The 17212-nt window shown below is 36.5% G+C and overlaps 1 protein-coding gene across 1 annotated transcript in view; it reads right to left on the bottom strand.

Annotated features, from left to right (window-relative positions):
* Nucleotides 1-5830: 5830 nt before the first annotated feature.
* Nucleotides 5831-17212, bottom strand: part of fam135b (family with sequence similarity 135 member B) — a 69478-nt gene continuing 58096 nt past the window's right edge. The window contains 10 exon segments of the mRNA XM_051136627.1: nt 5831-7239; nt 9987-10100; nt 10182-10292; nt 10767-10918; nt 12237-12334; nt 12618-12709; nt 12822-12988; nt 13096-15173; nt 15175-15299; nt 15552-15706. Of these exon segments, the coding sequence (XP_050992584.1) occupies nt 7034-7239; nt 9987-10100; nt 10182-10292; nt 10767-10918; nt 12237-12334; nt 12618-12709; nt 12822-12988; nt 13096-15173; nt 15175-15299; nt 15552-15706 (3298 nt within the window). The 3' untranslated portion in view covers nt 5831-7033.

Raw genomic sequence — 17212 nt, 5'->3', positions numbered from 1 at the left:
GAGTTCATCTCTTGCACTTCTGACTTTATAATTTGCAATTCTGAGTTTATATCTCCCAATTCTGACTTTTTTTCTTTCAATTAAATTTTCTCGCAATTTCTCTCAGAATTGTGAGATATGAACTATTGCAAGTTATAAAGTCCAATTTTGAGGGGGCAAAAAAGAGCAATTGCGTGCTATAGTCAGAACTCGCAATTCTGACTTTTATTTCCTTGCAAATGCACGTTTGTATCTCGCAATTCAATTTTCTCGCAATTTCTTTTAGAATTGTGAGATATAAACTCGCAGTTCTGACTTTTTTTCTCACAAATGCGAGTTTGCATCTCACAATTTTGACTTTTCTTGCATTTCCGAGTTTATATCTCGCAAATCTGACTTTTTTTCTTGCAAATGCAAGTTTTTGCAAAGGGTCAATTCTGTCTTTTCTTGCAATTCCGAGTTTATCTCCTTCAGTTCTGACTTTATAATTTGCGATTATGAGTTTATATCTCGCAATTGCAAGTTTATATATCAAAATTTTGAAGAAAAAGGAATTGCGAGAAGGCACAGTTATCTTTTTTATTTTTTATTCAGTGGGTGAAATGAGCTTCCATAAACACTGATTTGCTTTGTTCATATCAATGGGGCCTACAATTTATAAACTGCTTTTGTAGGCTTGTAATTTTGGGAACACCACACGAGTAATAACATATATAATATAAATAAAATCCTCTGTATCAAAATGACCTAAACACAACATTTAAATAAAGTGTTAAATGTTTTTTTGGATATTGTGAAGTTGCTGCACAACAATAAACAAAGAAACAAAGTCTCATTTTAAAAGAAGAATACTATTTATTGTAATACTTCATTTGATCATAATATAATGTAATATTTCTGTAATGTACACAGAATATATACTTATTTATATATTTGGGCATAAGCTACTACAAGGGACGCATACAGAAACTAAAGCAAACATAGAAAAAGAAAACAGAATATCATTGGCACAGATGTGAAGAATACATATCGGACAAAAAACAAACAAACAAACTTGAACACATTACAGTCTCACAGTGAATACATTTTCATCTGTTTTCACATTCATGGCTTAATACACAGATATGGATGAAAACACAAACGTATGCTGGAAAAATGGCTCTAAATTGAGAACCGCTTACCCAACATTTACGGAGACGAGCTGCCTCTTTATAGACACACACACACATACTTCTAAGTATTTGATTTGAATGGGAGTTATTTGTGTTATAGAGGTCTGTTACCATGATTATTGAATTAGAGACACTGGAAAGATGTTTAAAATCATGAAATGTTCTTCCTAACCCATTTTATTTCCTTAATGTGACATTTCAGGATGTTCAGCAAGGAAAAAACAGGATTTCATCTACTGGGAGCCTCCTAAAAGTGTCACAACTAAACCATCTGGACCCAAAAAGCATCTTTATCCTTGAAAAGATATCCGTAAGTAGCAGTTTATTTTTGTATAAAGATATTTTGCAGATATTTCACTAATGGTTTTTAACGTGAAATTGATATGTGGGGAAAAAATAAAAGTTAATAATAGTACTTTCTCACTGATAACACTTGAATTAAACACAAAACAGTCTAAAAAATAATACTAAATGTGGGACGCTAAAGGGTTTAAATGCTTTAAGGGGATAGAAAATATATTTTTAATATGTAGATTCTCCTAATGCATCTGTGAGATGAATAAGGTGTTTTTACAAAATCTCTGTAACCGTATTTTACACATACACACACCTGCTTTTGCCCTTGGTCAGTATTCGCACTGCAGATCAGCTCAATTTCCGTAATTAATATGCTTGACTTGTGTGAGCAAACTCTGCCATAAGCCTAAATTAGCTAGCAAACAAACAAACAAGCTCAGGGCAGCAGAGCATGATGGGTAATGGAGCATTATGCCTGATGGCTCCTTCAGCGGTAACAAAAGCAGTGGAGTCACGTGACGCGGTCGTGTGTACAGAGAGGCGGAGTTAAATTAGTGTCAATCACAGTGACAGTGTATTTACCGACTAATTAAGCGCCAGTCAGTGCGTACATAAAAGCTCAGCGGGGACAGAAGGGGCATCTTCTAACTCTGCTGATGCGGCGGCTCTGATCTAAACCCAATCACACACTGCTGACAGCGGCTGAATGAAACCCAGAACTCATGGAAAACAAGAGCTAAAGATGCTGAAGGAGGTAAAAAGCTGAGGTGTGGCCGCTGCGATGTTTCTAAGTGTTACCCTTGAGGAGCAGAACAGACTTTATGGGAAAACGAAGTGTTATGGGGCCACAAAGAGATCAAATCGAGGTCAATCCAGTGTGAAACAATACAATAAATTAGAGAAGCCGCTCAAGAGGAGTACAGTGCTAAAGCGGACCAGAAAGAACCAAAAGCTAAAGCAAGCACGTGTGAATTTAAACCAAACCAACCAAACAATGCACAACAATTTGCTAACAGAACATGTTACACGACAAAGAACAGACTGTTAAATACATAAAAAAAAAATAAATAAAAAAAAAACGAACACAACAGGACTGCAACCACCATAAACAGTGGGACATTTCCCTTGATTTTCAATGGGTTTTCACACTGCAAAAAATTATTTTCTTTCTTAGTATTTTTGTCTTGTTTCTAGTCAAAATATCTAAACATTGTTAAATCAAGATTCAAATTTAATTTAAAACAGTGGGGTAAGTAAAATACTCTTAAAACAAGATTTTAAGCAAATCTTTACTTATTTTAAGTGACAACAAGACTAAATATCTTGCGTCATTTTGCTTATCTAGTAAATGCATCTTGATTTAAGAATTTTTAGATATTTTGACTAGAAACATGACAAGTAAGATAAGCCTTTTTTGCGGTGCAGTGAACGCTTCCTAACTGAAATAATAATTGGTAATGAAAAAAGCTCATTTAAAAATAAAATCAATACATTTAAAAATAAAGGAAATATCAGTGCTGAAAAGCCAGGTGTTAAATTTTAGCTACCGTTCCAATGTTATTGTTGTTTTTTGTTTGTTTTTGTTTTTTAAAGAAATGAATACCTTTATTCAGAAAGGATGCATTCAATTTATCAAAAGTGACAGTAAACACATTTATAATGTCACATAAGATTTCTGTTTCGTATAAATACTGTTCTTTTGAATTTTCTAGTCATAAAAAAGAAGAAAAAAAAAGTCACAGTTTGCACAAAATATTAAGCAGCACACTTGAAGACTGAAATAAAGTAGTTCTGAAGACTGGAAGAAATGACTGCTGTAAATTAAGCTTTGCATCACAGAAATAAGTTACATTTTACAATATAATAAAATAGAAACGGGTTACTTTAAATTGTAGTAATATTTTGCTGTATTACTGTTTTTACTGTATTTTTGATCAAATAAATGCAGCTCTAGTGAGTGTAAAAGTATTCTTTCAAAAACATGAAAAAACTCCAAACTTTGGAACAGTAGTAGTAGTTCACTTCTGTGTACACTGAATTCTACAATGGCACGTTAGTGCCACATTTAAAAAAAAAAAAAAATCCAAGATTATATTATTAGAGTCATAATATTTCGACTTTATTCTTTATAAGAATGAATAAAGCCAAACTATTTCGAGAATAAAGTCCAAATACTATGATAATAAAGCCGAAATACTACAAGAATAAAGTCGAAATACTATGAGAATAAAGTTTAAATATTACAAGAATAAAGTCGAACTTACGAGAATAATGTCGAAATGTTTTGAGAATGAAGTCAAAATTACGAGAACTAACGAGAATTAAATACAAACAATATGTCTTACAATAATGTGTTTTTCACGCTTTTTTATTGTGGCATGACAGATCGCTGTATTCGCTGTATTTTTTCATGCCTTCTGATGTTATTTCAATTTTACATTTCAATATAAACTTGAAATAAAGAGGAAAAATGTTAGAATTCGTATTTCGTGATTAAAACTGACAGAATTTGAAAGCTGAGCTGTGTTATATTAAAAGCATCAAAGCACAAAATTATTGTGATTGTGGCTGACGGACTGCAAAAAATCAACGGAAGACGTTAAATATTGTCCAATCCTTTACTGTAATATACCGTGAATAAAACAGCTTGTGAATAGTCACTTAACGTTATATACCTCAGAGAAGACAACAATATAACATATGTTATAGATAAAACAAGCCCACTTCAACCTTTAGAAGACTTTATTGTTGTTTTTAATTAAATACATGTGAGGAATGAAAGGTTGGACACCACATATGTTTTTGCGGAGTAGGTGGTTTTACAGCTTGGAATACAGCTTGGACGCAACAATATTCAAATAAATTATTGTGGCCTGCCAACTTTTCCTGGGCCATTTGCACGTGCAATATAGGCTATACTCTCAAAATAATGTAACTTAAATTTCTACGATTTAAATTCTCAAAACATTTCGACTTTATTCACGGAATTTCGACTATTCTCAAAACATTTCGACTTTATTCTCATAATTTAAATTTTATTCTCAAAGCATTTCGACCTTATTCTCGGAATTCTCGTAGTTCATACTTGAAATATTTTGATTTTATTTATGAAATATTATGACTTCAATTTGGTAATTTTCAGTTTTTGAACATTTTTAACTCGGCACTACAATGCGGTCGTAAAATTCTGTATAACCCGTTTTAAAACTTTCCATACAATCAAAGCCTTTTCTTACAAACATATTTCTTCTGTGCTCTTTTTGCAGTGTAAATGCAGAAAATTCGGATTCTTGTTAATAAGGAAGAAAAGAAACTACTACGTTTCAGTATGAAAAGAAGACCAGATGCAATTTAAATATGCAAGTATCACGCCATGCTGCGCTGCAAACATTGTAAGTAAAGCATGAAAGCACCCTGTTTTTGTTCGGAGAAGTATTTTACAAAAGAACAACAGAAGGAAATACATTTTCTAGTAAATGTGATGACAAAACTTCGTTTCCAAACATTTCAGCCAATGCAGTATGTAGTCATCCTGAATGAATTCGAAAGAAAATAGCCATGGATGCTCATTCAAACAATCGGATGGCAGCAAATTAATTAGAAAATGACTTACAGATGTGGCCATTAATAATGCACGTTTTTTCACGCGGCAGCAAGGAAATTCATCACGCTTGGTCATGGAGTTCCCCACAGGCGCTTTTTCCGAATAATTTATTTATTTATTTTTTTACTTTATGCTTCACACAATATCCACAAGGTGACGCATGGAACAACATTCTAGAGCCCTGCGTTTCAGCACGACGGGGCCCGACTTATTTACGCCTCTAGGGCTGGGCTTCAGGCCAATTTTCACGTTATAGCTAAGACGCGGGCCAGCCATCAGGCCTGTTTTAGGCTTCTCATTTTTATATTTTAGACATCCATCAGTTACGCTGATGAAAAAGATTTGCTGCATGAATGTATAATTTTAAAATCAGCTTTATAATGACTTTATTGTGTATTTATAGGGCTATAATGTCATTTTTGGAGCTACACTTTGTGTTCCATTTTGGAATGACATGAAGGGTGAGTTAAAGGAGAAGTCCACTTCCAAAACAAAGATTCACATATAATGTACTCACCCCCTTGTCATCCGTGTCTTTTTTTCTTCAGTCGTAAAGAAATTGTTTTTTGAGGAAAACATTTCAGCATTTTTCTCCATATAATGGACTGATATGGTGCCCCGATTTTGAACTTCCAAAATGCAGTTTAAATGCGACTTCAAACTTCAAAATCCCAAATGCGGTTGTAAACGATCCCAGCCGAGAAAGAAGGGTCTTATCTAGCGAAACAATTGGTTATTTTCATAAAAATAATACAGTTTATATACTTTTTAATGTCAAACACTTGTCTTGTCTTACTCTGCCTGAACTGTTTTTTGACATACCCTAACTGTCTTGAGTCAGAATACACAGAGTTCAAGGAGAGCAAGACAAGAAGAGCGTTTGAGAATAAAAAGTATATAAATTGTATTATTTTTATGAAAATAACCGATCATTTCGCTAGATAAGACCCTTGTTTCTTGGCTGGGATCGTTTATAACCGCATTTGGGATCGTTTGAAGCATTTAAACTGCATTTTGGAAGTTCAAAATCGGGGCCCACAGAAGTCCATTATATGGAGAAAAATCCTGAAATGTTTTCCTCAAAAAACATAATTTCTTTACGACTGAAGAAAGAAAGACATGAACATCTTGGATGACAAGGGGGTGAGTACATTATATGTGAATGTTTGTTTTGGAAGTCGACTTCTTCTTTAATGATGATAAAATGTTGAACTAACCAAGATGTAGATGTTCAGAAATGCTCACTTTTTGATAGTTAAGGCTGGAATGGTAAACACATTCAGATCATGTTCTATGCACACCTAATGAACACGGTTAGGGGAAACAGACAGAATGTATTCCATCACAATACAGAAAACACAATGGATTTGGCTTATTTCACAGTGAGACTCTCACTTCACTACATAACACAGTCGAAACACACAAACTATAAAAGAATGACTCTGTAAAAAGAAACATGAAAACACTGAGGCGTTCTCGTAACGCGAAACTCAAACGCCAATGACCGTATTTACTCTTCAAGTATAAAGTCCAGTGATATCAACCTCTTCAAGTTACGAACGGCGCAGCAAATATACGTTCGGTGACTGGGGGGAATGAAGAACCAAGGCTGTTGTTACAACACCAGCTACACACCGAATTTACATTCATATAATTAACTCTCCAGCTAGGATTATTCAACGTTAAGATAATACATCATAAAGCTTCATTAAGGCGTGTGTAGGCCTCCAGCTGTTAGTTTCCTCTATTTGCTTAGTATACAAGATTCTTTCTGTACAGATTTTACATACGTATTCAGATTCGTCGTCTGAATCTTCGATTTCTGTTTTTTTGATTGCGTCCAAACACTGAACTTATTGAAAAAAAATTCCAGAGCTCATTATGTCTCTGAAATGAAATGTGATTGGCTGACGTGATGTGACGTGTAATCTGATTGGCTCTCCCACCCAACTCAAGGCATGATGTCATCTCTGAAGCATGGCTATTTGAAGTAGTTGAGCCCGGCCACCAGAAGGAACTTCTCCAGGAAGAGTTCAGAGTCAAGCACCGCGATGTGAGCTGCACGTCCGATCAGCGTGTTGGCTGTGTTCGGTAATGCGTGGAACACATTCTGTCTGATCAAACGGCAATTTGGAGAGCTCAGCAATGGCTGGAGTAAGTTATTGATCATCTCTGTATATACTGGACCTGTAAGCAAACAAAAAAAAAAGATTTATCACACACATTACAATATATAACATTTTAATATTTGTATTAAAGGAGAAGTTCACTTCCAGAACAAAATGTACAGATAATTTACGCACCCCCTTGTCATCCAAGATGTTCATGCCATTCTTTCTTCACTCAGAAAGAAACATTTCAGGATTTCTCTCCATATAGTGGACTTCTATGGTGCCCCCGAGTTTAAATTCAAAAATTCAATTTCAATGCAGCTTTAAAGAGCTCTAAACAATCCCAGCTGAGGAAGAAGGGTTTTATCTAGCGAAACGTTTGCAATTTATATACTTTTTAATCTCAAATGCTCATCTTGTCTAGCTCTGTGTGAACTCTGTGTAATCCGGGTCAATACAGTTAGGGTATGTCGAAAAACTCCCATCTCATTTTCTTTTCCAACTTCAAAATCGTTCTATATCGCTGTTTTACCTTGTTTTATAAAGGGCGTTTGATCTTCTTTGCATGTTCACTTTGTAACTGGAATTGGTACTGGGTTGGTACTTCTGCAGTGATGTAGGATGATTTTGAATTTTTCTCAGAAAATGAGATGGGAGTTTTTCAACATACCCTAACTGTATGACAAGCATTTGAGGTTAAAAGGCATATAAATTGTCCTCTTTTTAAGAAAATAACCGATTGTTTCACTAGACCCTCGGCTGGGATCGTTTAGAGCCCTTTGCATCTACATTTAAACTGCATTTTGGAAGTTCAAACTTGGGGGCACCATAGAAGTCCACTATATGGAGAGAAATCCTGAAATGTTTTCCTTAAAAAACAATTTCTTTACGACTGAAGAAAGAAAGACATGAACATCTTGGATGACAAGGGGGTGAGTAAATTATCTGCAGATTTTTGTTCTGGAAGTGAACTTCTCCTGTATTATTTGTATTAATAAGCTGTATTTGACATAACATTAATCACAAATACATTATAGTATGTTATGCAGGAGGATATGTTAAATCCAGACATTTATATTGATACAAAAGATTTATATTTCAAATAAGTGAACTTTTTATTTATCAAAACCATTTATCACCAAAATTAAATATTACAATAAAAAATAGTTAAAATATTTCTATTAAATAAATTCTAAATATATGTACAGGAAAAATAGAAATATTAAAATAAACTTTTCTTAAAATAAATTCTGAAAGTATGTATCACAAAAATAAGATATAAAATTTTCATTTTTAAATGTTTAAATATTTCAATTTAATTTTAATAAAGTAAATCCTGAAAATATGTATAGCATAAATAATATATTAAAATAACTTTTTAACATTGACCAATAATAATAAAATGTTTCTTGAACACCAAATAAGCATATTATCGTGATTTCTGAAGGATTATGTGACACTAAAAATTCAGCTTTGCTATTACAGAAATAAATTACATTTTAACAGTTTATATTTTATATTTAGAACATATTAAAAAATAGAAAACAGGTGTTTCATTAATAATATTGTAGTAATATTTCACAATATTACTGCTTTTGAATTTTTCAAACGAATACATCCTTGGTGCATTTACTAAAACCTATCTGTCTATCTGTCTATCTATCTATCTATCTATCTATCTATCTATCTATCTATCTATCTATCTATCTATCTATCTATCTATCTATCTATCTATATATATTGGATACTAGCTCATCACAGACCAGGTTAATAAGTGAATTAGTATGTCTATACTGTAAACTGTATGTAACGCTCAATGCCTTACCCCTTACATAATACAATGCAATTACAATCTAATACAATTACAATTACAATTTTACAATGCAAATACAATCTATCTATCTATCTATATCTATATCTATATCTATATCTATATATATATATATAATATATATATATATATATATATATTGGATACTAGCTCATCACAGACCAGGTTAATAAGTGAATTAGTATGTCTATACTGTAAACTATATGTAACGCTCAGTGCCTTACCCCATACAATACAATGCCTTGCCCCTTAGACTTCTGTCTTTTTGCATTAATCAACAGCATGCAAGGATCTTGAATGTTTTTCAAAGATTTGATGCATAAACCTTGCAAGCCCTGCAAGTCTAGTGCTTAGTTCTTTCCCAGAAAAGCCTGAGTACTCATAAACATGACTTCCAAGCGGACTGATAAAAACCTGTGCTAACAGACTCTTGGAAAGCCTACCAATCTGATTGTAGCTTGCCATGTTATGAAACCTCTTGCCATTTTTTGCTGTCTACAGCCAGTTATGCATTGACACAGACATTCCGCATACTCATATCCCAACAAAGTCTCTATTTCTAGGCATCCTCCATTGTTCTATGTGATCATAGTCGTTGTGTGTGTGTGTATGTGACTGCTTAGAGTGTGTATCCTTAGCTCTGTCTGTCACGCTGACACTCACAGAGAAGCTGAATTCTCTAATCTGTCTCTCAAACCGAGAGAAAAATACCTGTCAAAGAGCCGCACGCCACTCTTAGAGGTGACAGTCTCATAAAATGAAGAACGCTCTCTTCCCTCTCGCTCTCTCTTTAACTTCCTATCGCAGTTTCCTTTCATTCCATTTCATTCACACCACTGGCAGAGCGATTTGCTGCTAATGGGGTATGCGTGCAGAAAAAAATCTCAGTGTTTAAAAATGAAAAAATTAAAAGAATAGTGTTCCAGCTGCTTGCTAGGGTGTAATTGCTAAATTGTTTTGGTTTGTAACAGGAAGTCTTTGAGCTAACAAACCTGTGGTTCTGTCTTTAAGCGCCGTCCGACACATCTCAATGCGAGCAGAGTGGAAGGGCACGTATCTGTCCTGCGGAGAGGCCACCAACACCACGTTCCTGAAGAACTGCAGACCTGGACGAAGAAAGAACGAAAACATGGGTATGTGTGTATGTGTTTGTGCTCATCCTTGCTTATTTTTCCATGCATCTCTACCTGGTTTCTTGCTGAGCGTGTAGAGGAAGGTCTGTCGTGGGTCGGTGTGGTCCCTGAACGTAAGCTGAAGAAGGGAACCAGACTTCTTCAGTTTTTGCATTAGCCACAGACCTGTAGAACAAGGATGGAAATTCATAGAAATCATTTATTTAGCTTGTTGCTTTGAAAGAAGGCCTCATTTATTTGAGGAAAAATACAGTAAAAACAGTAATATTATGAAATATTATTACTATTTTAAAAAAATGGTTTCTATTTGAATATGTTTTAAAATGTAATTTATTCCTGTGATGCAAAGCAGAATTTTCAGCAGCGTAACTCCAGGCTTCAGTGTCACATGATCCTTCAGAAATCATTCCAATATGCTGATTTTCTTCTCAAGAAACATTTTAGGATTTTTTGATGAATAGAAGGTTCAAAAGAACATTATTTATTCAAGATAGAAACCTTTGTAACATCATGAATGTCTTTACTTTCACTTTTGATTATTTTAATGCATCCTTGCTGGATACAAGTATTAATTTCTAAAAATAAAATCTGACTGACCCCAAACTTTTGCACAGTGTACATCTGTATTTGCTAGTTTACCTGTGCTGACCAGCGTGCTGTTGTTATACAGTGTTCCCAGGTGGGGCCCAGACAGGGACAGGAAGGTGTGGAGTTTACAGAGGTAACAGCGAAATCTGGGTCGGGTCAGCACAGAGCGGATGATGACGTTCCCCAAAGAGTGTCCGATAAAACTGGCGAAACAAAACGAATGAACAAATGAAAAAGAAAAAAAGGCAAGCATTGTACCTTCCAAAAATAAGTGTTCAGTCCATTTTGATTAATTTTTTGCTCTTTTCATTGCAATTTATGAAGGAACTACAGCTTTAATTAAATCTCTCACAGTCATTATGAAACTTTAGAACATTTGGTTTTGAAAAGACATTTGAAACTCTAGACTTCAGAGAAGAAACAAAGACTGGGAAAGTATATTTAAAAAATAATTAAATGAGTGTAAAATTAAGATTAAAAAGCTTTATATGTACCAGGAGACACATCTGGTACATTTTCCGGTGTTTTTTTGTGAATATCTATTTAATTCTGATTGCCAAACACTACCTTTCTTTAACTCTACCACCATCTTGTGGTAATAATAAGTATAACATAAGCCTATGCAGCTCTAGTGGAGCCATTCAGGAGCCAATATCACACTTTAACTTCTGTTCTGTATTATTATTATTATTATTATTTTTACAACTCTAAAGGCATATCTTTAATGTGAAGCTTTATACTTCATGCTATACTTGATATCTGGATCAAACATTCTGAATGCAAATGTTTTCTACAGCATACTATTTTGTAACAAGCTGAAGATAATATATTTGTTAAATTGTTTATGAATATCCAATCATAAAGACAAAACTAATGAGGCTTAAAACAAGATTAACTACTCTGAAGTGGTTGTGGCAGATGTAGCCAATGTCTGACCACAAGGGGGCGCACTAGTCTGTATTTTGGTGTACAATGTGTGGAATCACAGGGATTTAAAAATACATGTGACTCTGGACCACAAAACCAATCTTAAGTAGCACGGGTATATTTGTGGGAATACCCAAAAATACATTGTATGGGTCAAAATTATCACAAAAAAATCATTATTAAATAAAGATCATGTTCCATGAAGATATTTTGTAAATGTCCTACCGTAAATATATCAAACCTTAATTTTAGATTAGTAATATGCATTGCGAAGAACTTCATTTGGGCAATTTTCTCAACATTCTTAATATACATATTGAGATTCCAGATTTTGAAATAGTTGTATCTCGGCCAAATGTCATATCCGAACAAACAATACATCAATGGAAACCTTATTTATTCCGCTTAACATGGACTTGTTAGACCTTGCTGGTAGCTCTGGACTCAAAAGGCATGAAATTGAATGTCTGCAAACAGTCCTGTAGTTTGAGCTGTAATAAAGAGCTGATATTGACTGTGGTTTGATTGCACTGATGTAATATCAATGTGATGCTGAGTTTTACTGCTGTTGAATGAGGTAATGTGTTTATAAACCTGATTCGGTGGATGGTGAGGTTATACAGCTGGATGTGCTGAATTATCTCGTCCAGAAGTCTGTCAGTCATGGTGTCAAAATCAGCAAATGTGTCCGTCTGGAGAGAGAAGACGAGAATGTAAAAAGAAAGCTAATTAAAGGTGTACTAGAAACCATGTTAAAGTTGTGATTGGTTGTTGAGGGGCATTGAAGCTTTCTGATTGGTTGTTGTGCACAGTTGTTTATGTGTTTATAAGCATGAAAGGTTTTTGATGGTTTGTTTATCAATTAATTCTTTTCATGTCATACTCCTTGTCATTGTTATTATGTTTTAATGTTCTGTGTGCTCTGATCGGCTGAAAGCAGTTCAACAACCGTGCTGATTGGTTGGAATATTCTACCTGGTTGCGTTCTGACATGAGGAAGTCCAGTCTAGATCCAGGCAGCCCAAGCTCTATAAACGTCTTGACCAACCGCAGATCTGCACTGTTACCTGGTAATAACAAACAAAAACTATTTACTACATATGCAGCTGTTCTGTTTTTCATCTTAAATGTTTTGCAGACCTATATGAATCAGAATGTTTTCAAGGTTGGAATGTTTACCATCAAGTCCATGGACACACACCACAAGGTGTATCCCATCCTCAAACTCTGTGTCGTCTTCCTCAGGAGGGAAGTATGGATGATCGGAGGCGAGGTAAGGCAGATCACTGTAGAGAGTGCCTCTGAACACCAGCTCCCTCAGCATGGCTTCCTTTGCCTTATAAAAGCTTTAGGATATCAATGAAAACTTTTGCATTGATAAATACGTTCACAATATAATCAATAACATGCATTTAGAAGCATGAATATTTGTTTAAATCAAGGCAGAACTTACTTAATCATTCTTTCGTTGATTTCCTGATCATCACCGGAGGAAGAGTTGGGGGAAATTATTCCAAAGGAGCCCAGGGGTTGATGGGTAATGGGGGAGGTGGCCTGGCGTGTGGAGATTCCGCTGACCGATGGCGAATCGCGTAATACGGATGAGAAAGGCAGACATGTGGGAGCACATGACACCGACAGGTTGACAACCTCCACCACCTTTTTATTCACAAATGCCAGACCTGTACTTGGCACTTTACTGGCTCTGCTTTGCCCATCTAACGTGTGCTGCTCTCTCTCATTGGCTGGAAGCTTGATGAGATCAACAGACCTTTCTTTCCCATTGGCCGAAATTTCGTGACTGCTCTTGTCACTTGTTGGTGAATCTGGGAGGTTCTCCATATTTACCTCCTCAAGTTCATTCAGATGAATGTGACAGACACTGACATCATCAGTGCCCTTTTGATATGTGTTTGATTCTAGCGCCCCCTTGTGTTCGCAATATTTATTGTCACACCTACAGACCTCTGTGTTGTCATCAGTTAGACCAGAATACTCTTCAAGTAATACATTTGCTTGACATTCAGAGTTTTCAGTCAGTTCCTCCCCTGTGGTGTTTTCAATGCCATTATGTGTCCCAAATTGCTGGTGTAGTAACATTTTGGCATTTGCAAAATAAAGATCAGCTGTTTCCTGATTGGACAACTCATCCATGTTGACCTCCTGATTGGTTGTTTCGTTTCTGTCCTCCTCAGTAACGGCTTTAAGATCCTGCTTCACCTCATTGGCTGCTTCCTCACTTTGCCTAAGCTGATTGGTCGCACAAACATTCCTCTTCTCCTGATTGGTCATTTCCTGAAGATTCTGTTTCACCTCTTTGGCTGCTTCCTCACTCTGCCTCAGCAGATTGGCTACACAAACACTACTCTGATTGGTTGTTTCCTCTCTATCCTCCGTAGTAACGCTCTGCTTGACCTTATTGGCTGCTTCATCACTCAGACTCAGCTGATTGGCCACACAAACATTCCTCTTCTCTTGATTAGGTGTTTCACGATCATCCTCTGTGTCATCAGGGCTGCTGATCTGCGGTGCTGAGGCAGATTTGGTCAAAGTGCTGAGCTGCCTCTCGTCTTCCTCTTCATACGGCAGGGAGCTTATTGAGGTCAACGAGGCCTGCGTGGCGCTGGGCAGGCTGCCGTGACTTTCGGTCTGTAGGCCCTCCAAAGAGCTCTGATGCGCCGGCCGATGCCGCACCAAGTTCTGCAAGATGTCACGACCCCCTGTGACGACTCCTCGACCCTCCAGGGTCCAGGCCACAGAGCTTGGTTCGCTCTCAATACCAGAGTCTGAGATTACAGAGGAGGAGCGGTTCATTAGCTTAGATCCGCCCAAGAAAACACCCTTGGGCGGAGTTTCGGACAAGCGACGGTTCTGTTGTAGAACGTTACGAGAAGGAGACATGGCTGAAGTGTCAGTTCCAATTGAGTTGGTGTTTAGTAGATTAGCTGGTGATGTATCCTTACTCCCATAATCCTTTGCAGGTGCTTCAATGTATCTGTTATCTAATGCTGACTGTGGCTCCTCGTTGCCAAGACTCCCAGTATTGCCTGGTGTTTCAAGATGGTTGTCATGGTTATGAGTGGGCAAAAACTCAAAGCTGTCAAGACTGTTGAGGTCGGGAAGTTCTGGAGCATCCGTCGGAACAAGCAGCAATGATTGTCCGCTACTAAAATCAGTACTTTGGATAACATTTGTTTGTTTTAGACCTGCATGATCGGATTCAACAGCTTCTTTTTGGTAACTAGTTTTCTCCAGGTTACCTGTGTCTATTGCTTCATCGTTGTCTACAGACCTGCAATCAACTTCCAGTCCTTCCTCACTTTCATATTGGCATGTGGCCTTATCAGCTGAATCAATTCTTGAATCTGAGCTAATCGTGATACATTCGCTTCTATCAATATCAGTCTCACCCACATGGGCAATCAGAGTCTCTGTTTGAGCTCTGGTATCTTTATAGTCCTCCTGCCGGCCAATCAGGGCCATGTATGTGGGCAAGTCCATGTAATCCTCACAGGGAGGTTTATCCGGGGGGTGTTGCTGGTGAATTGGTGTCCTGTGGTCCCTCAACCGGACTAATGGATTGCTCTTCCATCCTTGATGGCTCAGGACGTGGCTGAGAGTTTAAGACAGTCTGATTTTGCACATGGAGGTTATAGTCTAGAACAGGAAAAAAAGAGAATAGAGCTATTGTATTAATTTGTTTATTAAAAATGTGAGGACACTTTAAAATTTGGTCTTTGGTTGTTCTGTTGACCTGTTAATTTGTTGATTCATTTGATTTGTTCATTTATTCATTCATTTGTTCTTACATTCTCATTCATTCTTGAGTTAACTCATTCACATTTTCATTAATTTTTTGTTCACTCATTCATTTGCTTTCGTTTAAACAGGATCTCTGTTGACTGTCACCTAAACAGGGCGTGTCCACGTATCTGTCTTCAAAGATGATTGGCAGGCTGCTCCAGTCTCCATCGATGTCCAGGCATTCCACAGGAAGTGGAGGCATTCGGAGCAGGTAATCAGAGTTGCGCATCTCTGTGGCCACCTGTGCATGTCTGTTGATACTGTCATGAGAGATACACAGCAGTTTCAGCATTTTTTGTAAGGGTTATGGGTAGTATTAATTACAGTAGCTTTAAAATAATAAATGTTATTTCTTCATTTACATAACTACAGTGCTTTGCAAAAGTATTCATACCCCTTTATTTTCATCACGTTTTCTTGTTGCAGCCTTATGTTAAAATGCTTTAAATTACTACTTTTTCCACATCAATGTACACTCCATATATCATAATGACAAAGCACAAAACAGGTTTGTAACAACTTGAAAATTTATTAGAAATAAAAAAACTGAAATATTCCATTTCATATTCCAGTGTTTATACCCTTTTCTGGGACACTTGAATTTCAGCTCAAGAGCATTCATATTGCTTGTAGATATTACTACACTTTGAGTGGAGTTAACCTGTGGCAAATTCATGTAAATGAGTATGATTTAAAAAGGCACACACCTCTCAATAAAAGGTCTAACACCTGAAAATGCGTATAAGAGCAAAAACCAAGCCCTGAGGTTGAAAGAACTGCCTGTAGAGCTCAGAGACGGGATTGAGTCAAGGCACAGATCTGGGAAAAAGTTCAGAAAAAAATTCTGCTGTAGTGAAGGTTCACAGAAGCATGTAGCTTTTATTATCCATAACAGAAGAAGTTTGGAACAACTAAGACTCTTCCTAGAGCTGGTCTCCTGGCCAAACTAAGCAATTGATGGAGATGGAGAAGGGCCTTGTTTAGACTGGTGACCAAGAAGCTAATGGTCACTCTAGTTGAGCTCCATGATCATATACAGTCATGTGAAAAAGTTAGGACACCCTGTTGAATTTCATGGTTTTCTGTATCAGGACATAATAAAAAAATATCTGGTCCTTGGCAGGTCTTAAAATTTGGAAAGTAAAATAAACATCATCACATGACATATCACACAGTGTCATTTATTTATTTAAGAAAAATACAGCCAAGAGGGAAAGGCCGTGTGTGACAAACTTAGGACACCCTATGAGTCAATTGCTCGTAGATCCACTTTTAGCAGCAATAACTTGAAGCATTAATTTTCTGTGTGACTTTATCAGTCTCTCACATCGTTCTGGAGGAATTTGGACCACTCTTCTTTTTAATGTTGCTCCAGTTTATTAAGGTTTGTGGGCATTTGCTTATGCACAGCTCTCACCACAGCATTTGAGTCAGGATGAGCTCTGGACTTAGACTGGGCTATTGCAACACCTTGATTATTTTCTTTTCAGCCATTCTGTTGTAGATTTGCTTGGGATCATTGTCCTGTTGCATGACCCAATTTTGGCCCAACTTTAGATGTTGGACAGATGCCCTCGCATTTGACCGTAGAATACTTCGATATACAGAGGAGTTCATGGCCAACTCAATGACTGTGAGGTGTCCAGGTCCTGTAGCTACAAAACAAGCCCAAAATTATCAGCCCTCCTCCAGCATGCTTATCTTTTGGTATGAGGTGTTTGTGCTGATATGCTCTTTAGGTTTTCACCAATCTTGGTGCTGTGCAT

This window comes from Labeo rohita, chromosome 19, assembly GCF_022985175.1.
Source record: "Labeo rohita strain BAU-BD-2019 chromosome 19, IGBB_LRoh.1.0, whole genome shotgun sequence".
In the NCBI taxonomy this organism is placed as follows: domain Eukaryota; kingdom Metazoa; phylum Chordata; class Actinopteri; order Cypriniformes; family Cyprinidae; genus Labeo; species Labeo rohita.
This window is presented reverse-complemented; position numbering and strand designations above follow the sequence as displayed.